This window comes from Meleagris gallopavo, chromosome 1 (assembly GCF_905368555.1).
Source record: "Meleagris gallopavo chromosome 1, MGAL_WU_HG_1.1, whole genome shotgun sequence".
In the NCBI taxonomy this organism is placed as follows: Eukaryota; Metazoa; Chordata; class Aves; order Galliformes; family Phasianidae; genus Meleagris; species Meleagris gallopavo.
The window spans coordinates 60,895,955-60,909,248 of record NC_139404.1 but is presented as its reverse complement, the minus strand read 5'-3'; the positions used below and the strand labels follow the sequence as shown (position 1 = coordinate 60,909,248).

Below are 13,294 nucleotides of genomic sequence, written 5' to 3'. Positions count from 1 at the left end.
GAGGCCTCAAGGGCTGAGAGCTGCAATCTCATAGCCAAGATGAGCAGCAGGAACAGAGCAGCTCCGAGAGAACACGGAGCTCCTTTTCAAGCACATGTCACTGATAATTAACACTCTGAGACGTGCAGGGACAATGACAGAAGGGCCATGCCAGAGGAGAGGAGGGCCTGCTCATGGCAGCCTTTCTGCAGGGGATCCTGGTGGATGTGCAGGCCTGGGGACAGCCCTGGCTGTCCCCATGCCGTGGGTGGCAGTGACAGCCCCAGCTGTGCTGAGGAGGAGCAGAAGAACAGCTTAAATGCTCAGAGGCAGCTTGAGCTGAAGCAGCCCGTATTTTTTTTTCAGGCAAGCGTAGGCAAGGGAACCTCCCATGCTGGAAGCTTGATTTTTCCTCTCTTCCCAGCAGCTTCCCTCACACATGACGCACCAGCACCTGCTTCCATGGCAGCCTTGCATGGGTCAGCTATGAAGAGCTGCAGGTAGAGGTTCCTCTCCCACAGCCTGTGCCTCCCACGCCATTATAGCAGTGGCTGCCTCTGTCAGCATCAATTTGTATTTTTCCGCTTGTCCACATCAAATAGCAAGGCTTGAATGTTGTTACGCTCCTAGCCAGGTGATTAGCTGAGATAACGTGGTAGGCCTTGTTTACATGGGGAATTTTTACATTTTCTTCAGATCTGGTGCCTGTAGGCTCTAAGGAAGCTGCTCAATGGAGTGGGGAAGGATTCTCCCTACTATGGCTCCCTGAGTGTGAGAGAACTCCACCTGTCAGAGGGTCCAAGAGAACAGCACATGAAATGTCTGAAATGCCATTATGACAAAAAATGACGGTAGCAGGTCAGCAGGCTAAAAGCAAAGAGGACAAAAGAGAGGAACTTTCTTTTCTATTGAAAGATAGGGGGACAGAAAGCGATCCAGTAATCTAGATCAACGTGAAAGGGAAATGTATGATCTTCAGGCTGTCGAGATGATTAAAACAGAGGCATGAATGTTTGCCAATGATTAAACAGATAACTTAGAAGTAGCTAAGAAAAGAGGGAATACAATTACAGAATAATCTATCTAGCCCTGACAGTGCCATGATCATCATAAGCCCCATCTGGGTAGGTGCAGAGAAGCCATTTCTAATGCTTTGTGTAGCTACATAACATAGTGTAATACTCTCAAGTGATTTTCTGTTTAGCACAGGTAATCCTGTAAAGATCTTGTCCAGTTGAGCTGGCACATTTAAAGTATGAGCCCAGTATATTGAATGACAGCTGTAATTACTGGAGGCAATTATGATAATCTATGATAATTCAAGATAAGATTGGTTTTATTTTTCATACTGGGGGAGGGTGGATGGAGCCTATGAAAAAATGTGATTGTAGTAACAGGAAACAAATTAAAATAAGGTCAGAAAGGTGAGATGAATTTTGTTACAAATTCTGTCTGCATTGTTGAAACCAAGAAGCCTGTTGTGGTTAAAGACCTCTGGAAGTAATTATGCCTTGCCTTTTTATGCTATGGTTTCTGGTCCCAGATGGCCAACTTTTGTCTGAGATCTTTGATTAACACAGAAGTGGAAAGTGAAGCTTAGTTTGAAAAGAAGCACAGCAAATGAGGCTGGGACTGTCACAGACTGTGCCTCTATCACATACTGTCTTCAATGGTCTGTATGCAACATCAGTTCCTTGCACAGATGAATGCTCAGGCTGGTTCCAAGTTCATTTTGCAAGCTGAATAGGATATTGTATTGATGCAGCTTCCTGAAGAACTGGCACAAACACAGAGTTGGTACATTGGTTCTGATCCCATATTTGCCTTCAAGGGTGTAAATCAAAAGCTGCTCTTTATGAGCCAGTAGAATCAGGCCAGCATGAAAGTGATGGGAGAGAAAAATGGGGTTTGCTCAGTGCAGCATGGCCACGAGCCCACTGAAACAACTCTTTTGAGCCAATGAGCAAGGCAGTAATTCACCTTTGCCAGAGTTTCTGGGTATTCCTTTGGGAGTGTGGTGTGGAGGGCTGGCACATTCCTTTAATTGATTTTATACTGTGTTTTATCATTAAATGGATCTTTTTTTTTTTTTGGTTTTGCTGGAGTGGGTTGTACTTTTGGAAGTGCACATGCAGAAAATGCTTTCCAATCAAGGTTAGCTGCCTTCTTACCTTGCTTGGGGAAAACATTCATGTAAGCCTCTACAACTACATGTTGACCTAGTGACCTTACAGGTCAGTCCTTAAACCTCTAAGAGGAGGAGAAAGATGCAGTTGAGCTCATTAGCATGACTTACCTGCATCCCAATCACGGCGTAGATGAAGAACAGCATCACTATTAGAAGAGCCACATAGGGGAGAGCCTAGAAATGAGAAAAAAAAGAGACGTGTCTCCACCGTGCCTGGCACTCTGAAAGCGCTCTGCGCCACTGGCTTGGGAAAACTGGGCAGAGGCTGTAACTCGCCAAGTGGCCACTAGATGCCGACACTGGCCCACACTTGCCACCCTTGTTCTCTCCCAGCCCAGCCGGGCTCTGACTCCGCTCCCTCTCGGGGATGCTGCTGCTCTGCCCCATTTGAGCCAGTCCTGCCCTTGAATGAGTGGGGGAAGTAAGGGCACAAACAGCCCACACAGCTGCCTACAGGCAGGAGAAAACTACTGTAACTGCTATTCTTCTGTCCCGAATGGCAATGTTCTCTAACTGTTTTTATTTATTTATTTATTTATTTTCAGGACCCAGTCTGGTGAAATAAAAAATGCAACAGCTGCTCAGACCCAACTTCAAGGTCTCTCCTACAATGGCTGATTCCATCCCAAGTACCTAAAGGATCCAGAGCTTTGTTCCCGGTTCAGTGTTAGGTGTCTGTGATGGTGTCTGCCGTGCCCTACGTGTCAGTGATCTGCTGCTGAAGAGGAAATGCAGAGCCCTGATAAACAGAGCTGCCTCATAAGGAAGAGGCCTATGCAATCAGCAAAGTGTTGAGTGTTCTTGGTTTCCTCCACCGCTAGCAGGAATCAGGACACAGCTCAGGCCCTCACAATCTTGGGTCTTTAAGAAGGCACTTTCTACCCTGTTGCTTTTGAAATATATAGTATTCAGACCAGAGATTTCCAGACCTTACTTCAAAGGCAACAGGCAGACATATTTATCCTAAATTGTCAGTACAGCTCCTGGTCAGGATTTTGAACACCTCATTTTATGGATCTACAACATTCTTCTTCTTATTATTTTTTAACATTAAATTATTTATACATTTCAAGTTTATGCTTCAATTCATCAGGAGTCAATCCTACAGGAAAAACTGAGGCATTTTCACTGACTGCCATTGGGATTTGATGAAGACCTGCAAAAGTAATCTCAAAGAGATCTGAATATTAAAATAGCCGTAAGTTAAACCTTTGAAAAATGTCTGTAACCATCATCTTGAGGCTCGGAGGCAGATACCTCTGTGCTTGATGGTGTCAGACAAATCTGTGCAGTTACCTCACAGTGCCATTGGAGATACAGGGCTCCCCACATTTTGGGATCATTCGGTTGGGATTTGATTCAAATAAGACCTCAGAAGAACTCCCAGGAGAGTGTCCAGATAGGATTACATGGGCGTAACCTTATCAGTTCCATCTTTCACATGGCGCTTGGAAGAACGTCTTCCCACCTGACCTGGTGCTCAGCCCGCTGACGCACCTTCCCACTCATCTCTGCCCATTACTCCCCATGGGAATTCCCCATGTCCCATATTCCCCCTCCTCTGCCTCTGTCCTTCAGCTCTGTCTTTCCCTGCATTTACCACTTTGTCCTTCTGCTTCCCACGACCTCGCCTTGCCCTCAGCACCCCTCTCACTTCCTACTCCTCCCACCCACCAGCCTGCTCTCTGCTGCTATCTCTGCTGGCGGAAACCCTGCTGAGCATTTTCCCACCAGGCTCTCCTCTGACCAGTGTCCTGGGCTATATATAAGGCATCATATGCCCAGCGCACACCATGGTCATGATGGGATCTGAACTCTTGCATGAGTTCGCTGCTTTTGAGGCTGTCCTGCGTGAACAACAACACTTCCTGGAAGCATGTGGGGACACGGGGAAGAGCTTGTGCCAGACAAAATCTGCAGGGATTGTGGCGGTGGGAGTGGCTGAGCTGGGAGCTCTGCGCAGGGCCTAATCTTAGCTATAAAGTCGTTGCAAGAGGAGGAGCTCTAAGCCGAGAATATTATGTTATAAACAGCTAAGGGCTTTAAAGGAGAAAGAAACTTGCTCAGTGTTTTGTTTTGTTTTAATTTTTTTTTCCCCCTGCTATGGAATATACCTCCCCTGATACTTTCTCCCATCACCCTTCAACCCTGTCTAAAAGTGACTCTCTAGTCACAGAGGTCTGAAGGTCACTGAAGCACCAGGCACTCCCTTTCCCATCCACGTCATCCTCTCCAGCCGAGAGCCCTGGCACTCTGAGCTCAGGGTAAGAGCAAGCTATTACAAAGGAGGCTGGAGGAGCGTGGAGGCAAGGGGTGGGGACCAGGAACTGCAAAAGTGTGACTGTTCCATCCATCAGGGACGTTGAGTGGTGCCAAGGGAACCTCATTCCTGTGCATGCAGACAAAATGGCTCCCACTGGAGTAGCTCAAACAATAACCTGATGCTTTCTCCAGCTTTGCCCCAACTATCAGCCAGGTTGTGCTGGCCCACCACATTCACATCAAGCATTCACGAAAGGCAGGAATTTGCTTCATCTCTGACAAATGTTTTTCTGTGCTAGATTAGCATCTGTGTTGGAAGCTGTTATTCTAGCAATAAGCTCTCTCTCGGTGTTTGTTTCACCACCAGGGGTGACGATTCTTAACCTGTTTGGTCTCCTTTGCCTCCACTCTCTCCTCTGGTACTTCACCTACCACTGAAATGCACCTGTCTACAGGTGAAAGCATCAGTGATCCAATAACTTGTCACTGTTACCAAGTCCAAAGGTTTAGGGCTGAAAAGGTGAAATTCTTTCTGGATGAAAGCATGGGATCCACACCCCTAATATTCACTGGAATCCTCAAAACAAGGCTCAAGGGAAATTTAATTGAGACCCTTGCTTCCCCTGTGAGTTCCACTTAAAACAAGTTATAAAATACAGCCAAAACTAGGGAAAAAAGAAAAAAAAAAAAAGATTGAACGGTTACAGACAGTAATTGAGTTGAAGAGAACCATCAAGGCAATTCAGGAGGGTCTCAAGCAATTACTCGTGCTTTAAAGATGAAACTCATACCCAGGCAGCCATCCAGTGTGATCTCCATTTGCCTGAGGCTCCTCTGTGCTGCATGCTGCCTGTGTGTGCTGCTCTGCTGAGCATTCTTTGACTTAGGCAGTGGGGGTGAAACTCATCCCGTGGGGCAGCCAAGGGGAAAAAAACAGAAGGGCTATGACCTATAGAAACAAGTGAAGGAATACCTGGAAGGACTTGATGAAGGTCCAAAGCAGTGTCCGGATGCCCTCCCCTCGGCTCAGGAGCTTCACAAGACGCATCACGCGGAAGAGTCGGAAGAAGGTGATTGAGATGCGAGAGTTTTCCTCTGCGTTCTGGAAGCCATTGTCACAGAGGCAGGAGTTACAACAGCACGAGAGAAACAAGGGCCCTGGGCCACAGAGCACAGAGCTATGCTGAGAGCTCACTGCACTGTTCCTTATCCTGGTAATGCTCCCTGGGCTTGCAGTGCACTGGCACACCATGGATGGGCCTTCTCTCCCATGGCACTGAGGCTATCTACAAGGTTTCCTAGGCCATAGCCTCTCGTTTCTGCTTGCCTGGACTTTAGGGATCAGGGACTGATGATGCTCCCCTCATTACATTCCCTCTAACAGTGCCAGGATGCAATTCTCCTGTGCTATTTTACTGGAGGAGAGAGATACTTCCTCTATGGACCTGTATCAGATGGTTGATCCTGGTGAGCCTGTCAGTCAGCAGCTGTATGGAGTGCTGTAGGCACTGGCAACGTGCCACTTGCTCTGCTGGGAAACAGCAGGTCCCAGGTCTGCTCTGAGGTCCAGAACAGGATGCTGGCACTATGCGTACCAATAGTGGCCCTGCTGCAGCCATGCTGCTGGGCTGAGCTGCACTCGCTGCTCTGCATTTGAGCCTTGTGCATTTCTCATGACCCTGTTGTACTTCCCACAGTCTGCGATCTGCCTTTTTGCTTTTTTTTTTTTTTAATGTTTTATTTTGCCTTCTCTGCTACTGTTCAAGCGTGCAGTGTTTTTAAATAGCCTTTTTTTTTTTTTTCTTTCTTTCTTTCTTTTTTTTTTTTTTTTCCTCACAGCATCTGTTTTGTCCCTAAGCATTTTCCCCTGGGCCCATAACCGACTCTGACATTCCTAAGACTTCACTCATATGAAGGCAATCTCTTTCTGACTGCCCAGATGCCAGCAGGCTCACCTGCGGAGGCCCTGCTGCCTAGCGCAAGGCACAGCAATGCAATGTTTCCCAGCTCATTAACTCCCTAAAATACTGCACGCAGACTGCAGAGCTCCTGGTTTCCACTAGAAGCACTGTGGGAATGTAACCTTCTGTCACATACGGAGATAACACTGTCACTGTGCCACCTGACTTGCAATGAAGGGCTCAGAGACCCCTGTTCTGTTCACACCTAGCCTGCAAAGTTGAAGTCTAAACACCAAAAGAGCAACATTTTGGAGGAAGAAACAGTGCAGATCACCCTCGCTGTTAACTACTCACCACGGTGTAAACCAAGAGAGAACAGACCCTTGGGATTTCCTGTCACAGGGCAGCAAAAGCTGCATCTGTCTCTATTTCTGATAAAACCTGAGGCACAGAAACCTCTCGGATATGCATTTCTGGGATTAAAACTCCAGATGTGCAGATGAAGATGCTGTGAGCATCTCCTGTTTCCCACCTGGGACGTGCTGGTTTGTGTTTGGCTTCATCCACCTGGCTGCCTCTCAGCCCTTTCTGCTTCTGTGTGCCTGCAGTGCCTCAGGACTGCAGTACAGCTGCAGTCTGTCTGTCTATCCGTGTGAATCACCAGTGGGTATTTCGGGCAGCCTCCTCCAGTCTGCAGCAAAGGCTGATCCTGGCTGCCCACGCAGTAGCACGGTGAAAAAGATGGGGGGAATAGGCTGTGCCATGGAAATGGCCGAGTGCTCCCTAAATCTCACTATTCCTGTGTTCTGACTTGAGCAACAGCCTGGGCACTTCAGTGAATTGGAGGGAATGTCTCTGAGGTAAAGGAGGGAATATAGCTGCCAAGAAATCAAAAATCTTGGCATTGAATGACTTCAGAACTACAGTCCCAGAGGGCTAGCTGTAGGGTTGTGTACATCTCCCAGTCTTACAGAAGCCCTATGGCCTCCTTTTCACTTTTCCTAAGGAGCTAAATTCCAGTACTACCTAAAGAGAGTTGAGGTTTAAATTCCAAAGTAGTGTGGACATCACTACTGCTGTGGTTGTAACAAAAAAAGAAAGGTCTTCTCATCCTAACTGCTGCTGCTGCTCCTTCTGGGCTTAGCTCTTTGGACAGCAGCATGATAGGACATGGGTCTAGACAGACACTGCTTTGTCTTGTTGAGAGGACACGGGATGAAAGCAGAAAACTGTCCCTGCCCTCCTTAGATCCCAAGGTAGAGAAGATCTAAAAAATGGACAGCGTGGAATAAACGCAGAAGTACTTTATGGTAAGGGTGACAGACCACTGGAACAGGCTGCCCAGAGAGGTGGTGGAGTCTCCTATGGAGATATTCCAGACCCATCTGGACCTTTACCTGTGCAACCTATTGTAGGGTACTGCTTTAGGAGGGGGGTTGGACTCAGTGATCGCTTGAGGTCCCTTCCAACCCTGCAATTCTGTTATTCTGTGAAATTCATCCCTGACACTGATCTCTGTAGCTCAGTGACATCGAAGCACTCAGCCAAAATTAATCAGTGATGCCTCAGGAGATTACGGTCATTTTGAAACAAGGTAGCTGCACATTAACGTGTAATGTCTAAGTAGACTTGCTTACTCTTTCCTAGCAGCCATCCAGATTTTTGAAGACACATTTTTGTCAGAGGAGGAAATCACAGAATGGAGTCACTGAAGCTCTGCTGGTGCAGTGTAGGAACTTCCTTGTACACCAAAGCAGTACAATTTATGTGCAGCATTGCATGGTTATACTACATACTATAAACACATACGTTACAGCAACAACACCTCACCAAAGAGGAGCTTCAGAATCTCATTCCTTTCCAGTTTGTAAAATTGGACATGAAATCTCATTGCAAAGTCATCACATTGGTAGTGATGTAGTTCATTGCTAACAAGAAATCTGAACAGGTCGTGTTCTCTCTTAGTGATTCATTAGAAGGCAGAACGACAGTTAACTTGACCAAAGGAAAGCTCAGGATGCACAAGAAATACACATGTGCAGCATATTCACAGCTCATGTGAACACCAGACTCACACCAATACACAACATGGCAGCTTCATGCACAAATAACTAGGCTGGGCTTGGAGAGAGAACTTGTGATCAGGGGAAAGAGAATAAAGGAGTGTGTTAGAGAGAGTGTCACAGAAGCTGGGAGGGTGGTCTGTATTTTCGGTCTTACCATAGAGGAAGAGCATTGGGTATTTTCAGCTGGCTTTAAAGAAAGGCAGACAGAAATAAGCTGTAATAAGTCTTCAATCAAGAGCCCTAGTAAACTAGGTCTTGGCTAACACAGGAGCAACAAAATGGCAGAAAGGGCAAAAAGGAGTGTGAAAGTAATGCACAAGAGGCTGGGCTCATTCCTTAGGATGTCCAGGATCAAAGCTGGCCATGGCAGAAGTAGGTACAGCTCCCATTGAATGCAACAATGTGAGCTGCATCCACTAACACCACATGTAAATTTGACCCGTTGTTTCCTCAGTGCTAGACATCCCGGAATCCAGGCAGGCGAGGTATAGATATTGTTAAAATGTTTCTTGCATCACCACAGCCAAGTTGGGTACAAGGCTAGATTCAGTTCCTCAGCCCAGATCCAGCAATGACTGCATAGGGAGCAGCCAGCTTCTAGTGCATCAGTCTAACTAAATCCACAACATCCCAGTGCTAAAGCAAAGTTCTCTATTTATATATTCCCCATTCCCCTACACATAGTTCTGGATGATTACATTGCTCTTACTAAGAAAATGGGCTGGGACAGTGCAATCAGCTCTTGACAACCCTAAATACCTACTGCCAGCTGATTAGGAAAGCAGATTAGTAAGGCTGGTTAGCTTGCTCTACACTTCACCCACCTCAGCAAAGCTGCAGCACCCATCGGATGCGTCCTTTGAGGTCAAGCTCAGCTGAGCTGAGCCCCAGTCCTCCCTGGAAGAGTGTAGTTGCTGCAAACACTCTTCCTGACACTTCTTGATAACTCCTGGGGCCATTTCCAATACTGAAAGCAATTCTAAAAAACACTCAAGGCAGCAAATACCCTTACGTGTAAGAAGCAGAATTAAAAATTAAATAAAGGCAATGTTATCAGGAATCCATTGGTGCAAGGGCAGTATAACCCTTCAGATCAAATCTCTGCCATATGCCCCACATGTCAAGCCTGTTTTACATTGCTTCCTTTAACTATGCTACCAAAGCTGAAACTGATGGACTTTCTCTGCCAATGGCAAAATTCACGTCTAGTGCCAAATCAGTGTGCTTCTGATCTCCAAGGACACTGTACTAACAAAACTTTCACTGTATTACCTAAATAAACTTTGCATTTTGGATGTTCAGACTATTTGGTGATATAGGCAAATGAGATGAATTAAAAAGCCAAGCTATACCTGATCATGCAATATTCTTTTGGGTTAACTCGTTGGTTTGGCAGGGACAGCTTTCATTGTTTTTCTCCTCCTCTTTCACGCTTGCTTGTGTTTTCAGATTGCATATACAGGCAAATGTTGGCTTGAATGCCAAATAAGGGAGAACTGCCCATAGGAATGTTTCTTACAGCCCAGGCAGAGATTTTGATTTTGTGTTCCTGGGCAAATCTCTCCTTTCCAGCAGTGCTTTTCTCTGTATCACCCCCTTTCTTCTGATCAGTTTTGCAAATAATCTTTTCTAACAACAGGAGCCTTATTCTGCAAGTTACTGCTTTCCTGGTAGAAGGTACAAAGCTCCTCCAAACTGGCTGAAGGAAGTAAAACATTTTTCAGCACCTTTCAGGATTTTCAATCCTTCCTAGCTGACAGTGGCAGTGTATCTCTGACTGTCTGTCTGAAGAACCTTGTAAGTTACTGTGGAATAATGTAACTTAATTGTCAGTTTGATATTTTTAGTGCTTCATCAGAAAGTGAGGAAAATAGTTATGTAACAGTAAAAAATCTGTATAGAAGGATATGACTGTAACAAGCTAAGATGGCACTGTTGATATGGGATGCTCAACTTAGAGGAAGCTGGCAACATGTTGGAGAACTAGGAACCAGAGGCTCTGAGTATCCTTGTCATTAAGACAGTGGAGCAGAGTTTGACTTACTCCTCTTTTATTCCCTTAAGTAACTGGCCTATGTTTTAAGATGGAGTCAAATATGGAACACAGTGTATCTCTACCTACAATAAACACTCAAAAGCAGCACAGGAAAGTTTCCATTAATGCTGGCAGGTAATACCCGTACAAACTGGCAAAATGGGTTGAGACTCTTGACATGCTTGTACTCTATGGTATTTTGTGCTTAGGTACACAGGGGCAGAATCAGTCCTCAGCTTGAGAGGGGAAACAAATACTACCATTTTCCATGGATGCCAAAGAGTCATCATATGGACCTGAGCAGGGATACCTGAGAACCTGTTACTGTAACTTTTAAAGTTTGGCCATTTCTAATGATAATGCAGAAAGCTATCGCTAGATTGTCTGAGAATCTGTAACCTTGCAAATGATGAGAGCATGCCAATTTAAGGACAAAGACAAGCACCTGGCACCTGAGAATGAAGGATGGAGACATGATGATAGGTACTTGGAATTAAAGATAGTGTTGAATGCCCAGTTAAAGCAGACAAGATTTTATTTCTGCATGTCTCAGAACAATGTATAACAGCAAATCTTCAGCTGTTTATTATCTTTGAAGGAGGTTTTGGATAAGCAACACCATGTAACAAAAGGCGGCCTTGGCTGAACTCTTTTGAAGTCATCTCTTCCTCTGCTTAAGGTCTAACCTGCAAAGGAACTTTGCTCTATTCTACCTTGCTCTTGTCATGTGGGGGACAAGTACTATGCACATAACTGAATCAGAAAGGGAAACAACACTAACAGTGAGATTAACCAAGAAATGATGTTCTGAGCAACTTCCATCACACAGAAAAGAGACCTCAAGTATAAGTCACAAGCAAGTCCAGAGACACGTAAGAGTGATACAAAAAGGAATCTGCAGAATTAAGAGGGGCAAGAGATACATCTGAGGCAGGATACTTCCATGTAAAGGCACTCAATGGGGATGAATGCACTGAGCTGATTGGGCCATTCCTTTTATTATTATTTAAATTTATTCTTGATGTTAACATCAAGATGTTAATATTTAAAAAGGTAGCAGATGTCAAGGAGCAGAAAAGGTAAAAAAATAGACAGGTACTGGAAGTCAACATAAAGATTCACCAGGATAAAGATGGAGATCCCTGAAACATGTCCGGAAAATTCCTCAGAATTTTGCTGCCCATATGTATGTTATTTTAACCATGTTTAGTGTGTGTCAGCACACATGGAAACACTGCTTGAGCTGCTGCCCACCCGTATACATCCTTAAAGCCCCTATGAGCCCAAAAATAAAAGGCAGAGCTTGTACCCATTATGATTCAAGTTCCCAGGTAATAAGGTTCCCAGGAAGGAAGGCATGTGTACTCAACAGAGAGATACTTAAAATCTTAGAGGACACAGTTCAGAATACGGTAACTGTTCTGTCTTCCTGCCAGTCCTGCTCTCCGGTTAACCACTACTGCTCCACCTGGCTAGGTGGGAGTGGGCTAGAATCTCCTAAACATACATGCTGACTCACATTTGAGTCATATCTGATTATGCCACCAAGTTAAGGAAGTATTGCTTGTAAGAGGAATGTTATGTTTAGGGGTTTTCCAGATGCTGAATCCAACTGCTTTGTAAACTAGGAGAGGATAAAATTTGCAATCTGGAAGAACCAGTTTCAGTGTTTTAGGGGCAATGTATAACAGTCAATACTGTACTACAAAACGCTGCCCATCTTGAAATTCTGAAAGTTTTTGAGAGAGGATGACTTGGCCCTAAAGAACTGTAAGAACAGAAGCCAAAACGTGAGCAAGAAGACTAAAGGCTTTATGCCATCACAGTAGTATTGAAGACCCTTGAAAGAGCCCTGGCTTAGAATATTGTCTGATACAAAGAGACTTAGAAGAAAATAATAAGGTGAGCTAATAAATTCAGATGAAAGTTTCATTAGAAAAATTCCAAGAAGAGGCATCAATCCCTCCTTGATCCTGTGGAACATCAGGGATAAAGAACCACTTTGAGAAGTTTGAGCTACCTGGTTTTTTTTGGCTGGTTTTCTGACAACTACAAGGGTTATTCAGAAAAAATAGCACCTAGAAACAGGGGAACTCCATTAGGATCATGCATCATGTAGTGAATTAGTAAATCCAAGGAGGCTACGTAACTGCTGGTAGGTAAGTTTCAGTACTTGTAGAAGTCTGATTATTGCTGGGATGACAGCACGGGCAGGTGGCATTCCCGTTACTGGTACTGTTGACAGTAGTCATTTTTTACATTATAGGATACACTGAAGCTCTAATCCGTGTTAGGAAGTCCAAGCTGAGTTTCTCCCTGCCTTTGAGAAATGTGACTTTTTACTTTCCAGCAAGCCATGTTCTGTTTGTAGGAAGGAAGCTAGTTTTGTAATCCTTTGCAAGGCAGAATCCAGCCTGGCTTGATAGGAAGAATTGGTAATCAGCTTAATGCACATAGCTATTGGTGCTTTGTTAGATAGAGCTGTCTCAATTAACACAATGCTGTACTGGCCACATTTTAATTTTGCCTGGTAGCCTTAGTTTTGAAGAGATGAGAGGAAATCTGAGACTTTAGCACCATGACATGATTGCATCTTGGTATTTCTCATGAAATCAGACTGGTCAGATACTTATATTACCTTATGTGACTAAGAATCACTAATGGGATTTTTCCACTGAGGAGAACATAGCTTGTGTATGAAGCTCTTAAGAGGCCACTCGCAGTAGTTGGTTGCTAGTGATGAATGTCTGCTGGTTCACCGATTGTTGTTGATGATCAGAGAATGAAAAGTTATCCATGAAGATGCCATATCTTCTGGAAACTTGTCCACTGGTTCTCCCATGATGAAGGGGGTGATAAATCA

At 44.8% G+C, this 13,294-nt stretch overlaps 1 protein-coding gene across 40 annotated transcripts in view; it reads right to left on the bottom strand.

Annotated features, from left to right (window-relative positions):
- The window catches only part of CACNA1C (calcium voltage-gated channel subunit alpha1 C), a 473,299-nt gene that overhangs the window by 26,250 nt on the left and 433,755 nt on the right, over positions 1-13,294 (bottom strand). For 34 of the 40 annotated variants that reach the window (XM_085230299.1, XM_085230338.1, XM_085230100.1 and 31 more), the window contains 3 exons: positions 8,551-8,583; positions 5,403-5,531; positions 2,276-2,341 (listed from right to left, as the gene is read on the bottom strand). In XM_085230299.1, the coding sequence (XP_085086425.1) occupies positions 2,276-2,341; positions 5,403-5,531; positions 8,551-8,583 (228 nt within the window). The remainder of the gene's footprint in view (positions 1-2,275; positions 2,342-5,402; positions 5,532-8,550; positions 8,584-13,294) is intronic. The other 6 variants (XM_085230120.1, XM_085230173.1, XM_085230222.1 and 3 more) reach the window with 1 other exon arrangement.